This window comes from Protopterus annectens, chromosome 2.part2 (assembly GCF_019279795.1).
Source record: "Protopterus annectens isolate FY-2018-M chromosome 2.part2, PAN1.0, whole genome shotgun sequence".
Taxonomy (NCBI): domain Eukaryota; kingdom Metazoa; phylum Chordata; order Ceratodontiformes; family Protopteridae; genus Protopterus; species Protopterus annectens.
Window position 1 is genome coordinate 927,178,317 of NC_056730.1, and position 27,500 is coordinate 927,205,816.

Sequence of the window (27,500 nt, forward strand, 5' to 3'; positions counted from 1 at the left end):
TCATCAAAAAGTGGAGGAAATATGGGACAACAGTGACATTGCAAAGAACTGGACGTCCCTCCAAAATTGATGAAGGAAGAGGCAAAAACTGGTCAGGGAGGCTGCCAAGAGACCTACAGTAACACTGAAGGAGCTGCAGGAATTTTTGGCAAGTACTGATTGTGTACTACATGTGATAAAATCTCCCATATTCTCCATATGTCTGGGCTATGGGGTAGGGTTGCCAGATGGAAGCCTTTTCTTACACAGAAAAACATCCAGGCCCAGCTAAAATTTGCAAAAGAATACATCAAGTCTCCCAAATGTATGTGGGAAACTGTGTTATAATCTGATGAGACCAAGGTTGAACTTTCTGGCCAAAATTCCAAAAGGTATGTTTGGTGCAAAAGCAATACTTTGCATCACCAAAAGAACACCATCCCTATGGTGAAGCATGATGGTGGCAGTATCATGTTTTGCGGTTGCTTTTCTTCAGCTGGAACTGATGCTTTAGTCAAGGTAGAGGGAATTATGAACAGTTCCAAATACCACTCCCTTTTGGCCCAAAACCTTCAGGCATCAGTTAGAAAGCTGAAGATGAAGAGGAATTTCACTTTTCAAGACGACAATGACCCCAAGCATACATCCAAATCAACAAAAGAATGGCGTCACCAGAAGAAAATAAAAGTTCTGGAATGGCCCAGCCAGAGCCCAGACCTAAATCCAATACAATATCTGTGCAGTGAGCTGAAGAGGGCTGTGCACAACAAATCCCCTCGCAATCTGACAGATTTGGAGCACTTCTGCAAGGAAGAGTGGGCGTATACTGCCAAGTCAAAGAAGTGCCATGCTGATAGACTCCTACTCAAGAAGACTGAATATGTAATTAAATCAAAAGGTGCTTCAACAAAGTATTAGTTTAAGGGTGTGCACACTTCTGCAACCAGCTTATTGTATGTTTTTTATTTTTTATATTTTGTCCCCTAACAGATTTGTTTGTTTTTCAACTGAATTGTACAGGTTATAGGTCACATTAAAGGTGGGAAAAGTTTTGAAATGATTTATTGTGGTCTCATTTTTTATAACACAAAAATCTGGCATTTTAACAGGGGTGTGTAAACGATATATATATATATATATATATATATATATATATAGGGTCTATATTATATATTTGAAGCTTCAAAATTTTGAACCTCCTATGTTCAACAACATATGAGCGAAACTTGAATCTTCAAATATATAGTAAAAATACTAAAAAAAAAAAAAAAACACTTACCTTAATGCTCTGAGCAGGAGGGGCAAGCCACCCTGCTCCCCCTTCACCCCCCTACTTAAATATGCCAACTCCGAGACCACACTTCAGTGCAGAAAAAGGGAAATTTTCCCATTCTACGCGTATGGAGCTGTTGCCTTTCACCTTCGAACTTTTCAAAGTTCGATTATATGGTGTCGACCAAATGACATTCAAACTTTGAAACGTTCAATAATTTAATAGGGACCCATCCATCGATATATATATATATATATATATATATATATATATGTATGTATGTAAAGTAGCAAGGGTTGCTTTGGTAACTACAGCTGTAAAATGTGCTTGTCCCTTTGAAAGGCTTAACAGTGCTGGCACTTTGGAAGCTAAGAAAGTAAAAGTGGCATGTTTAAGAACTTGGTGAAAGCAAACTACAATATTTAAACTGCAAATGGGAGCTAGCGAGTTGGTAATCCAGCTGCAGCAGTGGTTGACTTTAAAAGTCATGCATATCCTATGTCTGAAAGCAGGGGTTGTATTAAATTGGAGATAAAAGTAAAAGCTGCTGTTATCCTATGGGGATATCCAAGGGACAACTATTTTGTGGATTAGAAGTTCCAGATGGGTTTTATGCCACTCTGCAGTAAATAAGATCCTGAAAAACTGTTTGCTGGTGCAAAGCACAGGAGATACTAGCTTGTAGACTTCTGTGAATTATAGGAAGCCTGTTTTCTGCTTGGTTTTATACTCGGACCCTTTCTCTCTTTTAATACCAAAATACAGTGAGCTTAAGAGATCGTCTATGGATTGCATGTCTTGTTTCTTTGAAATATTATATAAAGAACTAAGTCAGACAATGAAATATACTGCAATTGCTTAACCAGAGTTGAACTCGTCAGTGCCTTCTACTTTTTCTGTTAAGTAGGTAATGGCTAAAGTGAAGCTTATTCCCTTCTCTTTGTTAATTGTAGCCTGACAGGTAACTTGTCTTTTTCTGTTTATGTTACAAAAGCTGGTGAATTGTAGTTGAATAAACTATGTGCAGCAGAGGTTATTCCACTCCCTATCCCTCCATACACAGAAATGCTTTTGGTGACTTGTGCCTAGTAAACTAGAAAGAGCTCTTACTGAGCTGAACTGCAGACAGCCACATGAAGAAGGAATAACACTACTTCCATGCAACAAAGTATCCATGCCCAACAAGGCAGTATGCAGCAAAGTTTTCATGCTCAAAAATGACGATGCAGCAGTATACTTGAGCTCAGCAGGAAACCAAAAGATTATTTAAAAAAGTATACAACAGAGCATGGTTGCTCAACAAGCTGAAGAGCAGCAGATGGGCATTAAGCACCTGCTCCTGGCTCTAGCTGAAGGATGGAAGCAGCTCCAAGATGACAGCCAGCCTAGCCACCTGTGATGTGATTATAGTAAGCCACTTTGTATGCATACAGAATTCAATTAATATTAAGGCCTACTTATTATCCTTTGAAAGGAGAGCTTAAAGGGAAGGATCGACATCTAGTGTACAAGCCATACCAGAAGCAGCACTTCTAAATGGAGAATCCCAAAAAGCATAGCTTGATTTATAACCAGTGCAAGCCAATGATTCAAAATAAATAGAAGAAATAACTGCCCTTTCAGAAGGCAAATATATGGTGCAGGCCCAAAGGTTTCACATGTGACTTTCTTGTACAGGCAAACAAAATAATTCCCACATCTGACCTGGTACATATAGCAAGGAAGTGCTTGAATCTTAGGAATAATCCAGTATCATGAATTGTGGAAACAATTGTAATAGCGAACTTCTTAAGAAGTCATTGTTTTTTTCATCGGCTTACAGGCTGGCTATGGAAACCTGCCAGTGGATATCAACTTCTGGACTTAACTGACATGACACAAATAAAGCACACCATTTTAAAGTGATTGTGTGGAGGCGAAGTACAGTATCAAATGGGTGTGAGTCACATGGTTAACGTGCATTACTTAACGAAGGTTTACATGGAGGCATTCTGATGAAGTCTTAACATTTTTGTAAACAAAAGTACTCAATTTGGTCTGTCTAAATTTTGTTTGATTAAACTGGCTTCAACTCACCTGCCTTGCATATTTGTGTCCTTGTCAAATGGGATTTTTAGACAAAAGAAGTACACCTGAAAGGAACTAATTAGCAACAGAGTACTAACAATTTACAAACTCCATGAAACCTCATCTTCCTAGGTTGCAGAATGGTCAGCATGATCCTTCTGTTTATTCTTAAAGGTCCTTTAAAAAGACTTGCTGAACTACTGAGAAGGAAGAAACATTGTAAAGTTTCCTTTATCATCAAGAAAGAATATATGTCTAGTTAAAACAGTTATTGGCATAACATCTGATAAGATGAAAAAGTTAGCTAACATGAAGATGAAAAACATTAACTGTAGTGAACAACTAGGTGAGGATCTTAACATAAGGCTATGTACTATTCTGCTGCTTCATTTTACCGATGTGAAAGGACTGGACTGAAAAGGCAATGGGGCTCTGCTGGATCAGTGATTAAAAGATAACAAGAAGAGAGATACATATGGAAGTGCAAAACTGTGAATTGTCACATTCCGAAAAGGATGCAAAATATACTGCAGAGCAAGGAAATGACCTGAAAATGGCCAAATATTTGAAAGGGTTCTCTTAAGGAATAGATGAGCCAGAGGAAGTGCATTTGAAAAGGGTAAGAAGGAAGTATGGTGGGGTGATACAGCTTGCTAAGTTAAGGCTTTCGTCCAATCAGACAAAGAACAAGCATTTATCAATGCTAAATACAGATCTGCAGCATTACTAGCTAAAGGATGTGCGATCAAAAATTATCAGAAAGGCGAGAAAGCATTTTGGTCTTCACTAAACAAAAACGGAGGTGCTGGCACAAGTGCTACTAAACAAAAATATTTTACATGTTTGAAAGGAAAAAAAAAGCTACAGGAAAGCAACAAACATCTTGTCACTGATTAAAAGATCAGTGGCATTGCTTCATTAATACTGGCAAAAGTTGCATGAAGCAGTTGAAACTAACTTTAGCATTAACCATACTGAAGTATTCTAATTTTTGCAGTTCATGATCAAGTAGAAGCAATGCACTGAATGTTACAGTGATTCTATGGAAATAAAGAACAGCATTTTATGCTTGATAAAAATCCATTGCTTTCAGAAGTATTAAAGGTGTTTGTGGACATACAGAAGGGCCAGAGCAGTTGGGTCTGTAATGTCACTGTAAGTTCTCCTCTGTGACACGTGTAATAAAGCCCGTCATGATAGCTCAGGGACTTTACGCTTGTTATCTTTTGGTTAGAAACCTTCGCGTCCTTCTAACTGTTTGACATTTTTAGTGAGTTTTATCACAAAGGGGAAGTTGCCCTGCTAGACAGGGGTCCAGGGAAGCACATAGTGTGGGAAGAAATAGCCAGGGAATTGTTATATCTAGGCTTCTATAGGCCCTAGGGTTGATAGCCTAGTACCAACCTATGAACCTATAAGTTGTACTTGATAAATGGTCTCATTAATGCAGATTACAACAGAGTGATTACCTCTTAAGGCACTGATGATATTCCTCTAGCAATAAATTGTGCTACATAAAAGGATTTCCAGACCTTTGTCAATGATGGCTAAAACACACGAAGTTTGTTATCAACGCAAGTTCCTAAATCCCTAACAACATTTGTGTTTTACAGTGACAAGTTTTCTATATAATATGAGGAGGGGAGGAGATGTCTACCAAAAGTGATGATACTACACTTTTTATCATTTAGTTTGCATACATTTTACTACATCAATATTTCAATAAGGTGAGCTCATTCCAGAGTTTTTGGGTGTTGGATGGTGACTTAAAAATGGTCCCCAGTTTGCAGTCTTCTGCAAACTTTTTTTAGCTAAAGGTCTTGGCTCTCTCTACTTGGAGATCTGAACAGTAAATGCCAAAAAGAAGAGACCCCAGCACTGAGCCGTGAAGGACACCACTAGTCACCTCCATACTTTTTGATGAGGTACCTGCAACTCGCACTGTATGGGTTCGGCCTTTTAGCCAGTTTCCTATCCATTTTACCACATATGAGGTTCCACATGGTTTGACATCGGGGCTAGTCCAGTTTATCATATGCATATCTAACATGCAGTATGATCAAAAAATAAAACATTATAACTCACCAATGCTAATTATAAAATTCACAGTAAAAACAGAGACTTAACAGCAAGACAAACAATGACCACAGTTAACGTCTGATTTAATTCAAAATGGAGCAGCTGTACCTTGCTGTCTTGTAGGATCCATTCCACTAGAAAGTAATGTCTGACTTCCTGCTACAGCTCCAAGTCCCTAAAAACATAAAATAAAGAAAAAATAGTTTCTATTATTTTCTTTACACAATGTATGTATTTATTTAAATAACGAAGAAGCCAAATATCCACATTTATTCAACAGGCATGTAACAGTTACCTTAACAATAGATCTGCTTGGAAAATTAATTCTAAAGTACAATTTAATATGTAGTATTCAGCAGAGGTGTAACTTTCCCATGCTACCTGTGTGCCTCCTGCTTCTCATGACATCCTACATCACTCTCCTTAGTTCTCTGTCTCTGACTAAGGTAACATGTAAATGTATTTAATGCCTTTCTTAACCAGGTAAATGAATAGTAGTAAACAGTGGAGCAGTTTCAGTCACAAACCAAGCCAAATGGCAACAATTGCCATCAGTACATACATGAAAAAAATCAATACACAGTTATAAACTAGATAGAAACATAGTAACTCAGCATTCTATTTATTCTAAAAAGGTACAAATTGCCTAATAAAGCTGAACATTAACAAATACATTAATTGAAACATACTGCAAAAAGAAACGGAATTATGATGATGATGATGGAAATGGTGATGAAAATGATGATGATTATGATAATCCCTCAATATATGCCCTATTAAAAAAGGGTTCACAGATTTTCAAAGATGTATCAGCAGTCATGGAATGAGTTCTAGAGTTGGAAAAAAAAAGGTACATCCAATACTAGTCATCTAAGTTTGTGTGTGTGTGCCACACAGATATATATATATATATATATATATATATATATATGTATCCATACATACATATGTGCATACATATTGCACACATACACTTATAGGTTCTGCTACTTTTGTCAAACGGTGCTTTGGTCAACATCTGTTTAGTTAGCACGGCGCAGTGGTGCAGTGGTAGCATTGTCACGTCACAGCAAGAGGTTCTCAGGTTCAATTCTTGGCTGGGGTGCCTTCTGTGCAGAGTCTGCATGTCCTCCCTGCATTTGTGTGGGTTTCCTCTGGGTGCTCCGGTTTCCTCCCATGTTACAAAGACATGCATCTAGAGTGTTTCTCCCCAGGCCTCCACTGAAAATTGGCTTTGTTCCAAGTTGGACTTTCCCAGTTAACAAATGTTAAATAGAAATTAAACAGATGGAGATGGTCAACATTTGTCATCAAAAGTAGTGGATTAGATGGATTGACCAGATTTTTTACTTTTATTTTTGCTCTGTTCCTTCAGTTTGTAAAAGCAACATTTAAAAAGACAGGTTTCTAACAGACTGAGAGATATGGACTGGACAATTGTTGAGGTTAGCGAATTTGTCCTTTCCCTGAGAACTGTGCGATCTTGGGGATGGTATATATAATTAGCAAGGGGTGTGGAAGGTGCAGAGGGGCTTGCCCCCTGCAAAAAAACAATATTTTGTTTTGTTTTTTGCTTTTCAGCTTTTTTCCTACACACAGATTCCTTCTCGGTGCATTCATAGTAGTGTGTTGATGTGCATAATGTCGATCACGTGGTGTCAACATTATGCATGTCATTATTAGTGTTGCCTGATAAATTTGTATATACATACATACATAAATATATATATATACATAGATACACACACACACACATACACACACACACACACACACACACACACACACACACACACACACACACACACACACACACACACACACACACACACACACACACAGTTCAGTATTCTCTTCAGTTTGTAATACAGATGTACCGTGTGAACACAACCTGAACACATGCAGACTGACTGGATCCTGCTGTTCTAGGTCTAAGACTTGATTTGTTTTCCTCCCACAACCTATTCCCTAGCCATCCACCCCACCCGAATCTCTAAATTAAACAATCTCATCTCCTCCCCTTTTTTAAGTACAAATAACTCAATCTTACAGCCGCAAACCATCTAATAAACTAAACAGTAAATAACCACATCTGTAACACATATTATACCAACACATATTGCCATATTAAACAACAGCTGACTCATAACAGGATCACGAACGTTCTCTTCTCATCTGAGCAAAAGACCTGCTTAACTCTCGATCACTATAATCATCTTTCAATCACTATAATCATTTTTGAGTAAGTGCAGTTATCTTTGTTTTGCAACAGTAGCTACAGCCTGTCTTTTTTCCCTGAATGCTTTACATTTTTTTCTCTACCTTCTTGAGCACTACATTATACTATATTGGCTGTCATACTCCCAAGACTCAGTCAGATTAGGTCTGGAGCATGAGGGACTATTGTCCCTCAATGCTCTACTGTCTCTCCTCTTCCCCTGTGCAAAGTCTCAGCAAACAATTCTGCTGTTTTTCACATGTATGGAGGAAGCTCATGGATTGTTTTTGAAAAGATCAGTGGGAGTTACGTCCTGCTCCACTCATCTGTGCTGCATACGAGGTCCCACAAGGTTTGGTATTGAAACTTCGAACATTGACTTCGGCAGTCACACTACAGCACGGAATGGGAATATTCCCTTTTCCCCGCTGTAGTGCAATCTCGGAGTTGGTATATTTAAGTAGGAGGGTTGTGGGGGTGCAGGGGAGCTTACTTGCCCCCCTGCAAAAACATGTTTTAGTGGGTTTTTTTTTTTTTTTGGGTAGCCCAGGGAACTAGACTTCAGCAAAAGTGCACTTTCGTTTAAGTGAACTTTCGCTGAAGTGTAGGGTCTACTGCTCTATTTCGAAGAAGTGTATTTTTCGATATAAAGCAGAAGACCCATATATATATATATATATATATATATATATATATATATATATATATATATATAGATAGATATATAGATAGATATATACATATATACACACATACACACATATATATCTTTCACCGCATCCTTCATTGCATTACTAATGAATCATCATAGGCAGCTCCCCTCAACAACATCCTAGTATTCTCTTCCCTCTTAAATCACTTCTTATTTCCTTCTCTCCCCCCAGCAAAATCCTAATCTCACCTGACACATAGATATATTTATTATTTTATTTATTTTACATTTGTTGACCGGGATAGTCCGACTGGATACATGTCCATTTTCAGCGGAGGCCCGGGGAGAAAAGCTCCAGGTTACAAAAGTAAACAATTCCACTTATAAAAACAATAATATCTATACAGTACTTAGAGAGGTGGCCCCGTAGAGGGGGATTACACAAAAATGAGAGTGATTACAAAATACATGTTGAATATGGTAGAAGCAGGGTCATATGCTAGAGTTGTTAAGTAGCACTTAATGAAACAGAAACTATCTACAAGTTACTTACAGCTTATTTACAAAATTACATACTCTGTGGTCTTATGGAGGGAGTATAAAGACTTTTGCTACATATCAGACAGATGTGGCTGATATCAGTAAAGAAGCAAGATAGAAGTGGCTTGCATAAGACAGATGGTTAGGGTAGGAGTTAGTCAGGGTTGGTACAGGGACACAGCCAATGTCCCATAAGGTATTGTTTGAGGCCTTTTTTGAAATGGTTTAGCAAGGGCTCCCGAGTAAGAATAGTTGGAAGAGAGTTCCATGTTTTTCCAACGAAGTTGGCAAACAGGGAGTCACCCGCAGAATTAGTTGTTTTTTGAATTTGGACAAGGGACTTGTTGGATGATCTGAGTGGTCTAAGATTATGATATGGTTTTAGGATATTTGTTAGAGCTGGAGTGTTTTTGGGTTTGTATATTATTTTGTGGGTGATAATGAGCTGGTTGAACTGGATTAATGTGGGTAGTTCGAGCCATCCGAGGGGCTTAAGGTTTAGGCAATAATGGGTCCTGTATGAAGAGCCCATGGCAAATCTAGCTATATGGTTATAGCAGCGAGTGAGTTTATTTAGCTCCATTTTATTCAGATTGGTGAGAATGGGGAAAGAGTAGAGAAGGGCTGAGAGTATGTGGATGCAGGTGGTAGCAGTCCTAGCTAATGGGGTTTGGAAGGATTTATTTCTATATAGTAGGCCAAGCTTTTTATTAATGGTTTTGATAGTTTTATTGATGTGCAGGTCGAATTTGAGATTATTGTCAATTATTACACCTAGGAGCTTAGTATGGGTCTCAGGAGTGATAAAGGAGCCATTGGTGGAGGTTATGGAGAAGGTGAGGGGGTGGATCTACTGGTTGGGGTGAAGAGGAGTAATTTAGTTTTATTTGTGTTTAAAAGCAAGTGGTGATTAGTGAGCCAGTTTTCAACTGTGTGAAATGTATTCTGGGTTAAGGTTTGTAAGTTGGACAGGGAAGAGGCCATACAGATCAGCGTGGAGTCATCAACGTATTGGATACAGGTTGCTTCAGGGATGGCTGAATGGAGGTTATTAATGAAAACTGAAAAAGAGTAGAGGACCTAAGATAGAGCCCTGGGGGACTCCGAGGGTGAGAGGTAGCAGGGTGGACAGTTTATCCTGCCAAAGGACAGCTTGCTGTCTACCACTGAGATAGGACAGGAACCATTGAATGGCAAGGTTGTCCAGGGAAATGGTTTTAAGTGTTTGTAAAAGAAGATAGTGGTCGACCATATCAAAGGCCTTTGATAGATCCAGAAAAAGGGCAGGTGAAAGCATGTTATTATTCTGACTTTGGTGGATAGCATTACTTCTTCTAGGACCTGCATTCACTTTAAGTCCACTACACTTGTGGTCCTTCAACCTGCTGCATTATACTCACAGACTGCTTTATCTAGTATTCACTTTTCCCTTCTACTTGCCCTTTCCTTTACACTCCCTACTTAATTTTGTCTTTCCGAAGCTTAATGTGTAGTTAGGCTGTTTTGGCATACCATTGTTAAGATTTCTTCCCTTTCTCTACAATCTTCTCTTTCCATTTTTCTTCCAATCTTCTATTTTTTTTTTGTTTACATTTTTATTTCCATTTTTCCAACCTAGCTGGCAGATACCCTGTTTCAACACACTTTTCTTTATCAGCCTAGGTGGCATTTAAACTGTTTCAGCATGCTTCATTGCCTTGGTGGCAAACAGGCTGTTTTGGCATACTGCTTAACCATCTGCCCAGCTTTAGCATACTGCTTAACCATCTGCGCTGCTTTAGCATACTGCTTAACCATCTGTGCTGCTTTAACATGCTGCTTAACGATCTGCACTGTTTTAACATACTGCTTAACCATCTGCCCAGCTTTAGCATACTGCTTAACCATCTGCGCTGCTTTAGCATACTGCTTAACCATCTGTGCTGCTTTAGCATACTGCTTAACCATCTCCACTGTTTTATCACACTGCTTAACTATCTGTGCTGTTTGAGCATACTGCTTAACTATCTCCACTATTTTAGCATACTGTTTAACCACCTGTACTGCTTTAGCATACTGCTTAACCATCTCCTCCCTTCCCTACCATTTACATCCTACTTTCCATTGCTATTTTTCCTTTCACTATCCCTTTCTTCTGCAGTTCTATCATCCTAGGTGGCACACTGCCTGTTCCTGCTGTCCTTACCCTCACAGCAGTCTATGTGGTAGAGAGACTCATTTCCCAACTAGCCCTACTGATTTTTCTCTCTCTCTATCCAGGTGACAGACGCGTCCTTCCTTGAAACCCTCCAACTGCTTTTCTTCAAGTACACTCAAATTATTTTCATCCATCTTGCCTACTTCTTTAGCCCCTGGGCATATTTCTATAACCACCCTCTCCCTTTCCCCATTTACTCTTAAATCTTTTAGTCTGTTACTCAACTGCCCTTCGTTTAACCCTGGTAACAGTCATTTTTAGCATACTATTACCATCTCCTCCTAATTCTCTCCCACTCTCCCCTTTCCTTTCCACTTCTGTTTGTCAGCCTCTCATTAGTATAGCTGGCAATTAGGCTGAATTAGCCCTACTTATCTTCCTAGCAGCCTTTGCAGCAGTTAGCCTCTTCTTTATCTTTCACAGTGGCTCAGATGTTAGACCCTTATTCCTCTGACATGCCTCCCACATTAATTCCAAACCATTAAATTACTATACATCCAATATATCTACTTTACCATCTCAACATACTAATAGATCATCTATTACCACTTTCCCTTTTCCCTTCCAACATTATTTTAACTTTCACGACACCACTCCCTCCTCCTCCTTCCCAACCACTTCTTTACTCCCTTTCTCCTACCCATACATATACACACTATCTCACCTCTCTTTGCAATATGGGCACGCAGGCATTACTGCTATCTAGCTTTCTTACTATTCTCCTCTCAGATTGTCACCCTCACCCTTCCAGAAACCTCAATTCTTCAAAAGTCATGACTGACAACACCAATAATAACATAACAATACAAATACCATTCCTATGCAAATAATATTTTAAGCCACGTATTTATTTAGCCAAAAGAGAATACATAATGTAAACATATCTGCTTCAACATTCAGAAGTAACCACTACTATCAAGAAATACATCTCTACCTTAATATTCTACTTTCAACTTAAACTGCTTAGTGCTGGTGACATACACAGTAACATAGACACTCTGACCAAGTCCAGTCCTTCAAACTCTATTAATTCCCACAGCTTATCTAACAGTCTTAGCAGCCACAATGCTTTCAGTGTTCAGCACTCCAAACTCTTAACTGCATGCACTAACACCTCCGTTATAAACAGCAAATGGGCTTCACTAGAGATATAGCTTTCTATAGAAAACACCACACTATTAACCATTACAGGAACATGACCAACAAGTTCATCTGTCCCATCAACATACATCCAGGACAATTACTACACCCTTTATGATAACAGACCAGGGACTGCAACGGGTGAAGATGTTATGCTTCTCATTAAACATGATACCTTCCTTGAAATTACTAACTAAACAAATGCCAACCATGTTAATGATAAACCACTAAATTGGGTTCTAGCTAACCTAACTTTGGGCAACCATACCCACCTGAGCATTGCCATACTCTACATTCCTCCATCCTCCAATACTTCTAGTATTAAAGACACATTTTCTCAAATGTTCTTTTAAGGTTCAGTGAGAACACAATTACTCTTGGTGACTTCATCCTGAATGCTAATAGTCATTACACTAAATAGCTCAACAATATCCTATAGCTAATTAATACTAGACCCAATTTCTTATCTTGACTTTATCATTACCAATACATCCCATCTCTGTAAAGGCACAAAAATTCTACTAAACTTCCTAAGTAACCACTGCCCTGCAATGTTTTACTGGTCATTAAATGCATAAAATTAATTCTACAAAGTATGATAGGCCTTTCTCACAATTAAATTTGAATTTCATTAATTTGTCACCTTTCTTCCAACTCAGTGATCTTCACTGACACCTAATCATTAATTCAGGACTGCTATTCCCCCAGGAACACAGAAGGCTAAAAAGCCCAAAATGTCCATTGCTAGCAAATGACATAATTGACTTTATGAAATTATAAGTTATGTACTTACCATAACTTGCTATCCATGTTGTCCACTTTAATTCTTTCTCAGGGTTGGGTCACGGATCCGATCCTCGGATCCAACTTGGCTGCATTTACACAGACTAGGATCCAAGTCATGAGCTCCTCCATCTTCCCACAATGCACTTCCTCTGCCTAACCTCCTCAGATTAAGTTTGCTGCCTAAGCATCTAACATTGCACAGTAAAGACTGAAAGGAAGGAAGAAACCAGAGGCTCAAACCAGGAACATCAAGTTCCCAAGCAGTTGTCCACAGGTCTTCTAAAAACACTGGGTGGGGGACAGCTGGGAGAGAATGTGAGGAATATTGAAAGTGGATAACACAGATGCCAAGTTATGGTAAGCACAGAACTTATAAAGCTGATGCTGTCCCTTTCATTCTTCCTCCCAGTTGGGTCAGAGTCCCCAGCTATATAACCCCTGGGTGGCCTCAAGGAAGGATATGCCAGAGCACTGCAAAACCAAAAGAAACCCTAATTCTGGAGACAATGTCCAATTTGTAATCTATGACAAAAGTATGAGTTTTTGACCAGGTGGCTGTGACACAAATATCATCTAGCAATGCTCTGGAAGAAAATGCACATGACGTAGATATGGACCTAGCTGAAGGGGCCTTAAGAGGATGAGGCAACTGCAGCCCATTTCTGATGTAAATCAGAGCAATGCAGTCTAGTATCCATTTAGCTAGAGCACCTTTAAAAACTGCCTAACCTAGGTGGCTCGGTGAAAAGGACACACTGTCTTTTGACAATTGTTTTTTTCTATGAAGATAAAAACATAGCTGTCTATGAACATCAAGCAAATGCAACATATGCCCCCCTTGTTTGAGAAGTTTGGAAATAAAAATGGCAATTGTATGGACTGGCTCAAACTAGATTCTGTGGCTACCATGGGCATAATGGAAGGATTAGTATGAAGGTACACGCTAGCTTTATGAAAAATAATGTAAGGAGGCTTAGACGACAGAGCCTGAACTTCCAAGACCCTAGTTGCAGACTTAATGGCAACCAGATAGACAGTCTTCCAAGAAAAAAACTTTAAGTCACAATCACTATCAAAGGGTTTTTGAGTTAGGCCTTGTAAGACAAAGTAAGATGCCATGGTGGAGAAGGATCTTTAAATGGAGATCTGAAGAGAAACATTCCCTTCAAGAAAGCCTTACGTAGTTTGGATGTAGCAGGAGAACCGAAAAGATTTCCTGAATGAAAGTTAGAAATGGCTGCCAGTTGAAGTTTAATAGTAGAAAAACTGGCTCTTTCTTTGAAAGGAAACGTAATGAAGAGGAGAATGGCTGACAATGGAGCTGAAAAGGGATCAACGTTTTCTTTGGAAGCCCAGAAAACAAATCTCTGCCATTTAGTCCTATAAACCTTCTTGGTGAATGTTTTTTGGGAAGCTAGTATAATTTCTCGAACAGGGGAGGCAAGCATGTACCTTTGTACAATTCCTGAAACTGGAGAAGCCAAGTGGTCAGTTTGAGGGAGTGAAGACTGGGATGATGACCCTCCAACGGATGAAAGAGGAGATCCTGTCTGGGTTCCAGTATCCATGGAGGAAATTTCATGCGAGACAAAGAAAGGGTAACCAAATCTGATGAGGCTAGTAGGGGGCAATGAGGATTATTGAGGACTTCAACCGTTTTGCTTTCTGCAGAAACTTTGGGATCAAGGGTAGAAGAGGATAGGTGTAGAGGAAACCAGCCAATCATGAACTACAACGTCCCTTGGGGACTGCCCCAGAGGGGGGATCAGAGCAAAATAGCTGGTGCACTTGTTGCTCTGAAGGGGATGCAAAGGGATCACAGCAGGGCTGGTCACAACGGCTGAAAATCAAGTTTGCTACCGACTGACTGAGGGACCACTTGTAAGGGTTCAGAATGGACCTGCTTAGTCTGTCTGCTAGAACACTGAACTTCCCTAGTATGTGAGTTGCAAGTACAAAGTGGCCTGAACACATTGCCCATTCTCAGATCTCATGGCCTCTCTGCACAAGGGATACGAATATGTTTGTTTTTGCTTGTTGATATACCAGACCACTGAAACGTTGTCTGTGTGAACTGCAATAGTTCCTAGAGGGAGAACATCCTGAAAAGCTTGCAACATAAGAACTGTTCTTATCTCCAGAACACTGACATGCAATCTGGTCCCTAAATGAGTCCATGTGCTTTGGACCATCTTCCCCTTGAAATGCCCCCCGCCCAGCTGGGAAGCATCCGTGGACACTGTGGCTGTGGAGGACAGAAGAAGGAATGGCCTGCCAATTGTACAGTTATCTGACAGAAGCCACCACTGGAGATACAATTGCAAACCAGAGTCAATTTGATACCAACAGGTAGAGGTTGTTAAAGAACAGAACACTGAACAACCAAGGTCCACTGATGCACTCTCATAAAGAATTTTGCTAACAAAACCAGAGTAATGGCAGCTGCTGTGGATCCAAGAGCTTGAAGTATCAGTTTTGCCGGTGGAGATGGTCAGTCTAAAAGAGCTTAAACATGGTCTCTCAATATCTGTATGCAGTGAGAAGGTAGAGATGCCATCTGTTTAACATGTCCAAAATGCCCTGATGACTTCCAAACTCTGCACTGGAGATAGGATTCATTTTGTCAGGCTTATGGTGATGCCAAGATAACTGGAAATCTGGAAAACGTAATCCCTGGCCAGAATTAGCTGATGCCTGGTTGGGGCACTGAACAGCTAGTCATCTGGCTATGGAAACACACAGAATATTTGCAGTCTCAGGTGAGCTGCAACTACTGCCATGTATTTGGTAAACACCCTTGGGGCTATGGGGAGTTTAAAGGGTAGAGCCCTGAATTTATAGTGACTGGCTCCCAGTAGAATGTGCAAATGACTTCTGGAGCATCTGTCTATTTTGATGTGATAGTAGGTGTTCTATAAGTCCAGCACATCCAATTGTGCTTTCTCAACAGAAGTAAAGTGGACTGAACTGTAACCATTCTGAACTTTGCCTTCTTACAAACAAATTCAGGTTGATTAGAGCCAGAATGGGTCTCAGGTCCCCAGTTTTCTTTGGCACTAGAAAGAAGCAGGAGTAAGTTCCAAATCCTTTTTGTTCAGTCAGGACCTCTTGCATGACTTTTTCGCAGTAATTTTTGAATCTCTGAGGGATGAAGGAAAAAGGGAATGCAATAACCTCTGGATATAATCTTTAGCACTTAATTGTTTTCTGTTACAGTGGTCCAGGTGGCTGGGTGCAGGGAAAAAAATGACCCCTGACTACCACCAGAGATGAGCAGTCAGGCAGCATATCAGGAACGCTGATGCAGCTTATCAGACCAAGGCTCTCTGAAGGCCTAATTTTGTGGTCCCCCTCTCCCCCTGGGGCTGTGTCTCCCACTGAAACTTTCTCCTCTGCTTCTAGAGGAAGAATCCTCGCGCTGATCCTGTGAAAACCCTTGAGATTTTTGGAATTAGGTTTTCTTGCCACTTCGCTAGTTTCTGAAGAAGGTGCGCTGAGGGTTCAAAAACCTATCCCCAATGATAGACAAGGTCTTCCCTTCCTGCTCAGTGAAGGTTAGGGAATCTTTGATGGATGACCCAAAAAAAGAAGAGCTATCAAACTGGGCATTCACAAACGATGCCTTAAAGGGTTCTGTGAAGTCAGAAAGCCTCATTCAGGTGTGCCTTCTAATAGCAACACCCAAGCTGGCTGCCCAAGAGGCACCCACCATGGAAATGTAGAGAAGTTTCATGGAAAAATCAGACAAGGAAGAAAGAGTTGCAGTTGAGGAGAACCTTTCTTGAAGTCCTCCACTGACATTGTCTCTGCTACAGAGTCAGAAAGCTACTTGACTAGATCTCGCTGTAACTGAGTAAAGTGGGACAGGTAATTTAATGCTCTCAGCAAGAAGGTGGCCGAGGCATAAACATGCTTATGAAATCTGTCCGTCACTCTGAACTCCTTGTTCGGTGGATGGACAGTGGAGCTCTGTTCGACTAGCTCCTTCTTGGTAGCTGCTGCTACAACCATGGCATTTACCAGTATATCCTTAGCCCAGTGTGGTCTGCCTTTAGGGGGGGGACAAAAACTTATCCAGTCATTTTGGAATCGGTTCGATCATGTCCATCTCCTTCCAGGCCTGGCAGAACACTAAATCCACAAGTTTGTCTGCCGGGGAGGACACTCAGGACATAGACAGGCCCATCAGGAAAGCCTCCAAAAACACAGACTTTTCCTGTTAGATATTATGAATATAAGGCTGAAATTAATTCTGTTGTAAATATGCTGAAAGAAAAAGTTTGCTTGAATATATGTATAGAGTTTGTGCATTCATACTATATGTATAACAGACAGGCTTCTCTTCATAGCATCAGAAAATGCCTAACAAAGCAATACTGGAAAACAAAGCATTACATGATTTTCTCATGTTTGTAGAACAAATATCTATTAACAGACATCCTTTTTTATAAATTCAGCAATACGTGATGTTTTTCCAGTAGGAACAGCTTATACAGATGTTTCCTTTCAGAATGGCATCCTCACATCAGCATTGGCACAAGAACAGATGTTCTTAAACAAAGATCCAAATAGAATACAGGATGATCACACTGTCAGAACAATGTGTTTCCTCAAAAATATGTTTTTTCTGCATGGACAACAGGACACTGTTATTAGCATTGGCAAAAGAACAGATGTTCTTGTACAAAGATCCAAATAGAATACAGGATGTTCACACTGTCAGAAAAGCTGGTCTCTTACAAGACATTGTTAAACAAGGAAGCTTAGTATTGTTTCTACAGGATGAGCAATTCTCCAAAATAGAATATCAAGAGGAAATGTATATGTTTATGCATGACTAAAAGTGTATATAAAGAGCTGTATAAATCCAGTTATGTTAGAGGTATGGTAGGGACTCATTTGTCCTGAGGTAAATGTTATATCTCTCACATCATCTGTACTATATGAGAAGTAAAGTGGAACAGTACTTTAAACTGCAACGTTAGTATGTTTGGTTTATTATAAAAAGTTATTTGTTACTGCTCTCTAAAGTTGATGCTGCAAAGTATATTCTCTCATCAGTGTATATTCTGCAAGTTTCTGTATGCAACAGACTGTGAATGCAAATATAACCAGACTTTGAATTTTAGCAGAATCCAGCCAGCAAGACTGAGTGTCTTAAGAAGACTTCAAATCCCACAGCAAGCAGCAGCAAGCAAGTAAGCAGAGCCATGTAATTTTTCAATGGCAAGCTAGCCTGCATTTGAACCTACAATCTGCATTCAAACACAGGGGGAGTGATGGTAAGCCCTGCAGAGGGTCACTTCAGTCAAATTGCAGTAACTAACATTTGTACGTATGTGTAAATCCTAAACAGAAGTATTGCAGTTTATGCAGCTTGCAGTAGTAAAGTTTTTTTAGACATCTAAAATCCGGAGTGAGACTAGTTCAAGAAATTCACAGTGCCATAAATTCTCCAAGAAAAGGTGAATGCCCACTTGTACAGCGGTCCGCTGCCTGTTGTGCTTCACCAGCTTCTCAAGTGACTCTGAAAAATTTCTAGCCATCAGCAACAGCAGCCTGATCACCTGTTTTCTTGCTAACTGGTAAGACTTTTTTCTGTGTCACATATTTAGTGTGGATGATGTTAAACAGTTTGTATATTCTTAAGACAGTTTGTATATTCTTAGATAGTTTGTATATTCTTAGGCAGTTTGTATATTAGACAGTTTGGATGTTATTAATATGGATATTATTTATAATTCATGCAGGAGTAAACCAAACTTTAGTAAATTGCTATGTTGGTATACACAGCACATTAGTAAATGTAAAACCCTATTAGGGCAGGTTGACAGTAAGGCATTATGCAAATGTATTACAATATTTGACTGGTATTTCAAAGAAAACCATGTGAAATATGACAAATATTTATTGTGTGCTTCAACAAAAACTGTATTTTGTGTATTATGCCATAAAAAAGTATTGCATCATATTGCTAAAAAAATAGACTGTAAAGACAGATCTGTTCATGATAAAGAATTAACTAAGGGTAAAGCGTTTCCATTAAATTCTGATGTTGAACAGTTATGTCCTGTCACCACATGTGAGTCAAATCAGTTACTGATAGAACCCCTACTACATTTTGTTACAAAGGAATGTAGTAAACTTCTAAAAGACAGACACAATGAGTTCAGGAAGCTTAGACAAGTTATACATACATCTTTTTAAAAGTGCATAGGAGTTTCAAATTCAGCAGAACAGATTACTAAAGAATGTCAGAAAGACCATGCAACATCACAGGAAATTCAACAGCAGTTGCAGGATAAAGGAAATAAATTAGCTGAACTGAGAGAGACTGGCAATTTCCTACATACACAGTTAATCTGTGCAAAAGAAATATATTTTATAATATGTTTATGTTTTGAAAATGGTTAAGCATACATGGTAGGATGGTAGGGACAAATCATTCTCAAATGTTTTACTTTCATTCAGTTAAAGCAAGACATTTATCAGTACTACAGTAAAGTAGAGCATATGGCTGCCATTCATTAGCATAGTCAAAAGGTAAACAAAACTGTTCTAGTGTATAAAATTAAATAAAAATAGATGAATAAAAATTTAAAGTCACAAGACTGACATGCTTGTATAAAGATATACAGATACAAGACAGACATGCATGTATGCTCTTTTCATCTAGAGTACATTTGTTTAAAATGCACAAAAGCAAAAGGCAGACAACAGCAAATACAAATAATGTAAGTATAAACATATGTTAATTAAGCTAATATCTATTTTGTTTTTTTTTTTTACAATTTTTTATAATTGTATAGTAACTCCAAACAGCTAAAGTTCTAAAATTTAAAAAGAAAATCACAGATGGTATTTGTCAAACAGTTTTTGTAAAATTAACGGCAGGACAGTAAAATAGATAAATAAAAAAATACTAAAATCCATGTAAGCTAATTGTAATGTAGTATAAATGCATAGTTGTGCAAATCACAATCACAATCACATTAAAGGAAAAATGCCAAAAGAATTAACTATAGTTTACAGAGTATGAAATGCGAGCTCAGACCTTCCTAGACCAGATGAATAGTTACAGGAAATTTTGGAAAGATAAGATAAACAAGACTGATTGCCAGACAAGTAGCTTGAGTTTTTCTAAAGCATCATTGTTATTAAAACATAATTGTTAAAATGTTTACAGGCAACACTATTTGGTAATTATAATAAAGTCACAATTGTGCATAGATGTCACTGATAATCTGTTTGCAAGTAAATGTTAAAAGAAAAAAAAAAACTCAGTTGCATCAAGTACAGCCAGCAAATGGGCTATAGTATATATACAGTTCAAATCAATTGTGCAGGACGGTATAAATACCTACTAGAGGTAATAAACAGTAACAGCTTTAAAGTAAATGTATGGCCAAAGTGTTAGGCTGACATACATTCTATTCTCACAGCATAAAGCAGGTAAATAGTGCTGCAGTACTACAGGGGGAGGGGTACTTTCTCAGTTTTACACTGACTGTATAAGCAATACTGCACAAGGGTCTGAAATAAAGCTATAGAAAAAATAAACAAGGGTCTGAAATAAAGCTATAGAAAAAATAAACAACAAGGGTCTGAAATAAAGCTACAGAAAAAATAAACAACAAGGGTCTGAAATAAAGCTACAGAAAAATAAATAATAAGGGTCTAAAATAAAGCTACAGGAAAAAATATCTCATTCCTTCTTGACAATACTCTTTTAGGGAGAGGAAAAAACAGGTATTAGTGTATTAAAAATACTGGTAAACTGGATTAAACCTGACAGGATAAGATATTTTACAAGTTGTTAATAGCTGTATTTACAACCTGTTAAACTGTAAAGCTATACAAGAGATGGTTTAAAAAACAAGAGATGGCTTAAAATTGATTACAGCTATACAAGAGAGAGTAAAGATATGTAAAAAATTAAACAAGCTTGGTCACTATTTTTAATATGTTTTTGGCAAAACAATGTTGTACAAATGAGATTAATGTCTAGTAATAAATATGTGTGAAAAAACATATTTAAAGAAAAAATGGGTCCAGGGTACCTACTAGATTGAAATGCATGAACAGCGAACAGTCTATGTAAATACATACTGTACAGAATACATTGTAATAAGTTCAAAAGTAATTTGTCAAGTTGTAATATCACTGGTTTTACCCCAGTAAAATAATTGCTTTCAAATATTTATTATCTAAGCCCAGTTCAGTATTTTACCAAGATATTATTGAGCAGTTCAGAGACATGAACACAATGTGATGGTTAAAATGGCATTAAAACTGTATATTTTCAGCTGTGTATAAATGCTTGCAGTAGCACATAGTTATTGTCTCTTATAGTTAATTCAACAGTTGCAAAGAGTTAATGGAACAGTTCTAAGTCATAAATTAAATTCTGTGATTGCAAAAGAATAAATTGATCAAGTTAAAAAAAAATAATATTAAAGCAGACACAGCTCATAATTGATAAAATATTTTCACAGAATGGTCTGCAAAAGAAAAAGTTTTAAATACATTCAGTTTTGTAGTAATACTTAATATCATTGTATTAACTATGTAAAATTGCATTTTCACTTGTATCAAAAGAAGACTATAGGTTTGTTTCTTAATGTGTTTTCTATATAAAATGTTTTGAGTATGTTTAAAAACAGAGGGAATTGTTCGATATTATGAATATAAGGCTGACATTAATTATGTTGTAAATATGCTGAAAGAAAAAGTTTGCTTGAATATATGTATAGAGTTTGTGCATTCATACTATATGTATAACAGACAGGCTTCTCTTCACAGCATCAGAAAATGCCTAACAAAGCAATACTGGAAAACAAAGCATTACATGATTTTCTCATGTTTGTAGAACAAATATCTATTAACAGACATCCTTTTTTATAAATTCAGCAATACGTGATGTTTTTCCAGTAGGAACAGCTTATACAGATGTTTCCTTTCAGAATGGCATCCTCACATCAGCATTGGCACAAGAACAGATGTTCTTATACAAAGATCCAAATAGAATACAGGATGATCACACTGTCAGAACAATGTGTTTCCTCAAAAATATGTTTTTCTGCATGGACAACAGGACACTGTTATTAGCATTGGCAAAAGAACAGATGTTCCTGTACAAAGATCCAAATAGAATACAGGATGTTCACACTGTCAGAAAAGCTGGTCTCTTACAAGACATTGTTAAACAAGGAAGCTTAGTATTGTTTCTACAGGATGAGCAATTCTCCAAAATAGAATATCAAGAGGAAATGTATATGTTTATGCATGACTAAAAGTGTATATAAAGAGCTGTATAAATCCAGTTATGTTAGAGGTATGGTAGGGACTCATTTGTCCTGAGGTAAATGTTATATCTCTCACATCATCTGTACTATATGAGAAGTAAAGTGGAACAGTACTTTAAACTGCAACGTTAGTACGTTTGGTTTATTATAAAAAGTTATTTGTTACTGCTCTCTAAAGTTGATGCTGCAAAGTATATTCTCTCATCAGTGTATATTCTGCAAGTTTCTGTATGCAACAGACTGTGAATGCAAATATAACCAGACTTTGAATTTTAGCAGAATCCAGCCAGCAAGACTGAGTGTCTTAAGAAGACTTCAAATCCCACAGCAAGCAGCAGCAAGCAAGTAAGCAGAGCCATGTAATTTTTCATTTCCAAGGAAGGAGTTTAGGTTGACCAACCACCTCACTGCCTCAGGATCTCTAAAATATCTCCGAAGGAGATATCCTCTAGTGGTGATCTTGGGATCCTTCCCCTACATCAAAATCGGTGCCCTCGGTAAGGGACTCCAAAGGGGAGACAATGTGCCTCCTCTTGCACATCTTCTTGTGAGGAATCTCCCATGTGGGATGTTCAGGGGAGGTCTTGGAAGAAGGGGCTCCAACTAGGGGAAGAATATGGACGCTTCTTGGGACAGGCTGACCCTGGATAGGTATGATAGGCTCAATTCTCTGATCCAAAGAGGAGTGATGCAGAGGATCATAGCTCAGAGAGACCGGATCTCTACGACTGGCGAGGACCTTTTATATGACTTGGAAAGCTGGTGGACCTGGAGAATCCCTCCCTAGTTTTTCCGGAGCTGAAGCAATCAAGGAAGAGAGGGTAGGGATCTCCAATCTGTGGTTTCCAGGTAGAACTGAACCCAAACTGTCCAGTGCTGAAGTGCCAAGGGGAACAGATGGCTCCGACAAGGTCACAGCCAACACCTCTCCCCCCGGATTTAATAGGGACATCCCGGATCAGAGACCCATTATGATCAGACAACACTGGAGCAGAGAAAGTCAGGGCAACAGTGGGACTGGAGGAAGGACAACTCCTCAGATCCGACCCTGGCTATGATCCTAGGACTCTGATACTGGAGGTTGACTGCACTGGAATAGTAACACTTGCAGACCCCAGAGGGGACCGAGTAGGCAAACCCCCATCTAGATCTTCCATATCATCCTGTCCATATTGATCTCTGAAAGGATCCTAGAAGACCTTGAGGTAGCAACAGGCAATAGCCTAGAATGTCTAGTCAGCATCTGCAAAATCCTGGAAGAAGGTGCAGATCTTACAGTCAGCTCTAGGGTTTGACTCCATGGTCTTGGATCCGAAGATTTAGGATCCAAAGCAGAAGTAGAGGGTCTCAGAGAACTAATAAATAAGGTGGAACGGGTTGAATCAGAGGAGTGATTCAGAACTAATGGAGCTGAAGTTGGCCTATGATCCAACCCAGTTGGATATGAAGGTTTTGATAATTTGGAGGATGGCTCAGAAGTAGCCCTCAATGACTTATGAGGGCACCTCTTTGGATCTGCCGATCCAACCACACTCAGAAGGGGTTTGAGCCCCTGGAGAGACAGCATCAGAAGCAGGTGAAAGTCCTTTAAGCATTAACTTTTTCTTGTGGTCGGCAATGGCCCTGAGATTAAAACCCTCACAGACAGAACAAGCCGACTGCAGAAGTTTTGGCCCCAGACAATATACACACCTATTGTGAGCATCAGAATGGGGTATTTTGTGCCTGCACTCTAAGCACCGTTTAAACTCGGCAAGCTTGTCAGACATGATGAAAAGAAACTGCAACACATGCCCAGAGGAAGTATCAAAACCAAAAGGAGACACTATACCTATCTAGCTACACCAAAAAAAACAGACTTAGCAGAAAACACCAATACAGAAACCAACTACTCTACTTTTCTAAATTTCTTTTTTTTTTTAAACTACCAACAAGAAAAAAAAGCACAGGACTATGCCCAAAGACAGCACAAGGAAAAGGAGAAAGCTCACTCCTAATGCTGCACAACTAAAGGGAGAAGAGGACAAAGAGAAGAAATTATTAGAAATGTAATCAAACTTGACTTATCTGTCAAAAAGAATGGACCACTAGAAGAGATTCCCACTCTAATAATTCAATTCTCAAAACTCAGGAAGAAGCACATCTGTCACTGCCGGTGGCAAATGAGATCTGGAAGAGGTTAGGCAAAGGCAATGCATTGTGGGAAGAGGGAGGAGCTTGAGACTTGGATCCTAGTGTGTGTAACTGCAACCGATTCAGATCTGAAGGTCAGATCCATGACCCAAATGTGAGAAGAATGAAAGGGACAACATCAAATCAAAGAGACAGAGTCTGTTCAGCCTGAAAGGAAAACCCCTCCACCCTGCTTTAAAATGGCAACTACCAGAATTGATACTAACTCAGCCAAATCTCTCCACATAAGTGCAAAAGAAATATCTGCAACCAAAAATCCCAAAAACGTCTGGAAGGAAATAAAGCTCCTTACTAAACAATTTAATAACACCTCCTAGCAGGTTAATTTCCCTAATAACTCTCACACCAACCCTGCTGAGAATTAAAGTAACTTTATCATATTTTCATTAGATGATATCACAAACTCTTTATGTAACTATAACTGCAACTGCGATTGCCAACAATTGCCAACCAATGCAAATTCACACAAGTCATAACTCCACCCACTTGCTGCTAATTCCACTTCTTTGTGATCTCTGTAAAAAAACACATACATATCTTACAGAACCTAAAACCCTAAGCAGCTTAATTCTTCTTTCTACATCCAACTTTCATTAGGCAAGCAGCTGACAAAATAGCCAAACCCCTATACTTCATTTATAACCTGTCTAGAGATAATCTGAAACAATCATGTGTTGGTTTCTAATTGATTGACTGTTCAATTGCTGATAAAAAAATATTTTGATTTACATTTTATTTTTATCTCTGTTTTCACTGCTTGTAGGAAGAAAGGGATAGCTTGTACACAGGGAGATTTACTTGGATTCATATGCTGTTGTTTTACTTCTAGTTTTCACTGTTTGTTGTTAACATTGATAGATTTTAGGCAGGCAAACACTAGCCATCCCAAAGGGCCTAGTCAGCAATAAATTCACACTGACTGCAGAGAGGACAATCCAGAGCTTTTCTGAAACAGTCTTGTGTTGTGCTGTGATTTATTGCTCTTTGCTGTTATAATGAGGTGCAACTGTAATAATGAAGGAGATCCATTTTTTCTGGCTGTCAAAAACAATGACTTTATTGTTCTTAATTTAATGTTTAGCTGTATATTGTTTGTGTGATTTTCCTCATAGAAGTTGGCTTAAAAGCTCTTTGAATTCTGTGAAAACTGATTTTGATTACCCTTTTGGTAGTGCAGTGGTGCAGGTGTTAATGTTGTTGCCTCATAGCAAGAGGTTCTCCTGTTCGATTCTCGGCTGAGGTGCCTTCTGTGCGGAGTCTGCATGTCCTCCCTGCATTCGTGTGGGTTTCCTCAGGGTGCTCCAGTTTCCTCCCACATTCCAAAGACATGCGACTGGAACATTTCTCCCCAGGTCACCTCTGAAAATAGGCTCTGTCCTAGTTGGATTTTCCCGGCCAACAAATGTTAAATAAACTTTTCTTTTAGAATTCTTTATTTGTTTGCAGGTGAAAATGGATTACTTACATGAGTATGTCTTTAATGATTTGCTAAAGCACAAGTATATCATGCAGTGTACTAACTGCTATGTATATTTAAAGCTAATACCTGATTAACACTGGTGACCATGGTCATAACGACAAAAGTTGGATGAGTTGCTTACCATTACTAGTAGTAAATCTAGACTTACTGATGATGAATGTACTTGGGCAATCGGCACAGTGTGGAGAACTGCTGCTACAAATATATTTATTATTAAACATGATAATCCTTCTCTACACCAACTCCTGCTACTAACTCTTGCCTATTATTCTCACAATCTAAGTTTGTGCTGTTGTGCACACTGGCACCTCCAGCAATGTTTACTTTGCTTTATTTGTACACTTAATATTAAACAATGCCAAATTTTTAACTTCTACTCAATATATGTATATTGTTCATGTACCATTAATTTGCAAAGCATTGTTTCTCTTATTGTAAAGTGAATCCCAGGCTGAAACCGTAAATGATCGGTTTGTGATCAGATCTCTACCCTGATTAATAAAAAATAATTAAACACAATTTTAAGGAGTTTATTTGCTTCTCTGTGTGCTTGGTGAAGATCAAAGTCTGACCCAGTCACTAAATAATGACAGACATGAATTTCAGAATTCATCTTTCAGTAAATACCTGCTAATGCAAAACCTGTTATTCTAGAACTTTGTGTGTATACAAAAGCAAAAATTAAAATCTGTCCTTGACTTTGGGTCTTTCTTTTTTCCTGATTTTTATAGGGTACAGAAGACAAAGGGGTGTCACTACGGGTTCGACTGTATAGTTCCAAAAGCAACAAGCTTAAATACATTCTTGGGTCATTATTTATGAATGTATTCATCTCATCACAAGTAAGTATCTCAGGGGAACAAAGTCATACAAATGGTTGCAACTGATGGTCATATCCATATACGTGCGTTGTGAGGTTGTAATGTTTGGTTCTGACAGTAAGCTGAAATATATTCTTGGGCCATTATGTAAGTATTCATTCATTTGATGTCAGTCAGACATCTGAGGTACACCCGGTCAATAACCTGCCTATAACTGCTGGGTAGGGCATGTCTTTTGATGAAAATGATTGCTCTTGCTGTCAGGATCAAGTTTAAACAGTCATTAATCTGCCTTTGCAAAACTAGTGTGCAGTAATGTGAAGCAAATTAAAATACTTTACTGTGGCCATTTTTTAAACACAGCCATACATCTTCATAGGTTCATAGGTAGGTGGGCACAGTAAATAAAATGGCTATAACTATTGGGTTCAGGCAATTTTTTTTTTGTTTTGGAGCGAGAATCTTCTGAAAATGTGGAATGACTTTAGCTTACTGTGATGTAATTTAACCAAGATAGAATGAAAACATAGTTTAGAGTTTTAATTGAAAATGGAAATTCAAGGTGGATTGAGTTTGCTTTCAAGACAAGTGCCACACAATGTCACCGAATTAAAGTAGCAGTTGACCTGTATCCATTTGACTTGTAATGTTGTAACAAGCGAACAAATGTATTGTGTCTTCCCAATTTTCTTACTTATGAGGTAGAGTTTTGATAGAAAAAAGCACTACTTTTTATATATACAACATTTTTATACAAAACCTTTTCTGAT

General features: G+C 38.5%; 1 protein-coding gene across 4 annotated transcripts in view; it reads right to left on the bottom strand.

The window, feature by feature from the left end:
• Positions 1 to 27,500, bottom strand: part of SSBP2 (single stranded DNA binding protein 2) — a 1,934,337-nt gene that overhangs the window by 458,226 nt on the left and 1,448,611 nt on the right. For all 4 annotated transcript variants that reach the window (XM_044064241.1, XM_044064242.1, XM_044064244.1 and 1 more), the window contains exon 7: positions 5,507 to 5,573. In XM_044064241.1, the coding sequence (XP_043920176.1) occupies positions 5,507 to 5,573 (67 nt within the window). The remainder of the gene's footprint in view (positions 1 to 5,506; positions 5,574 to 27,500) is intronic.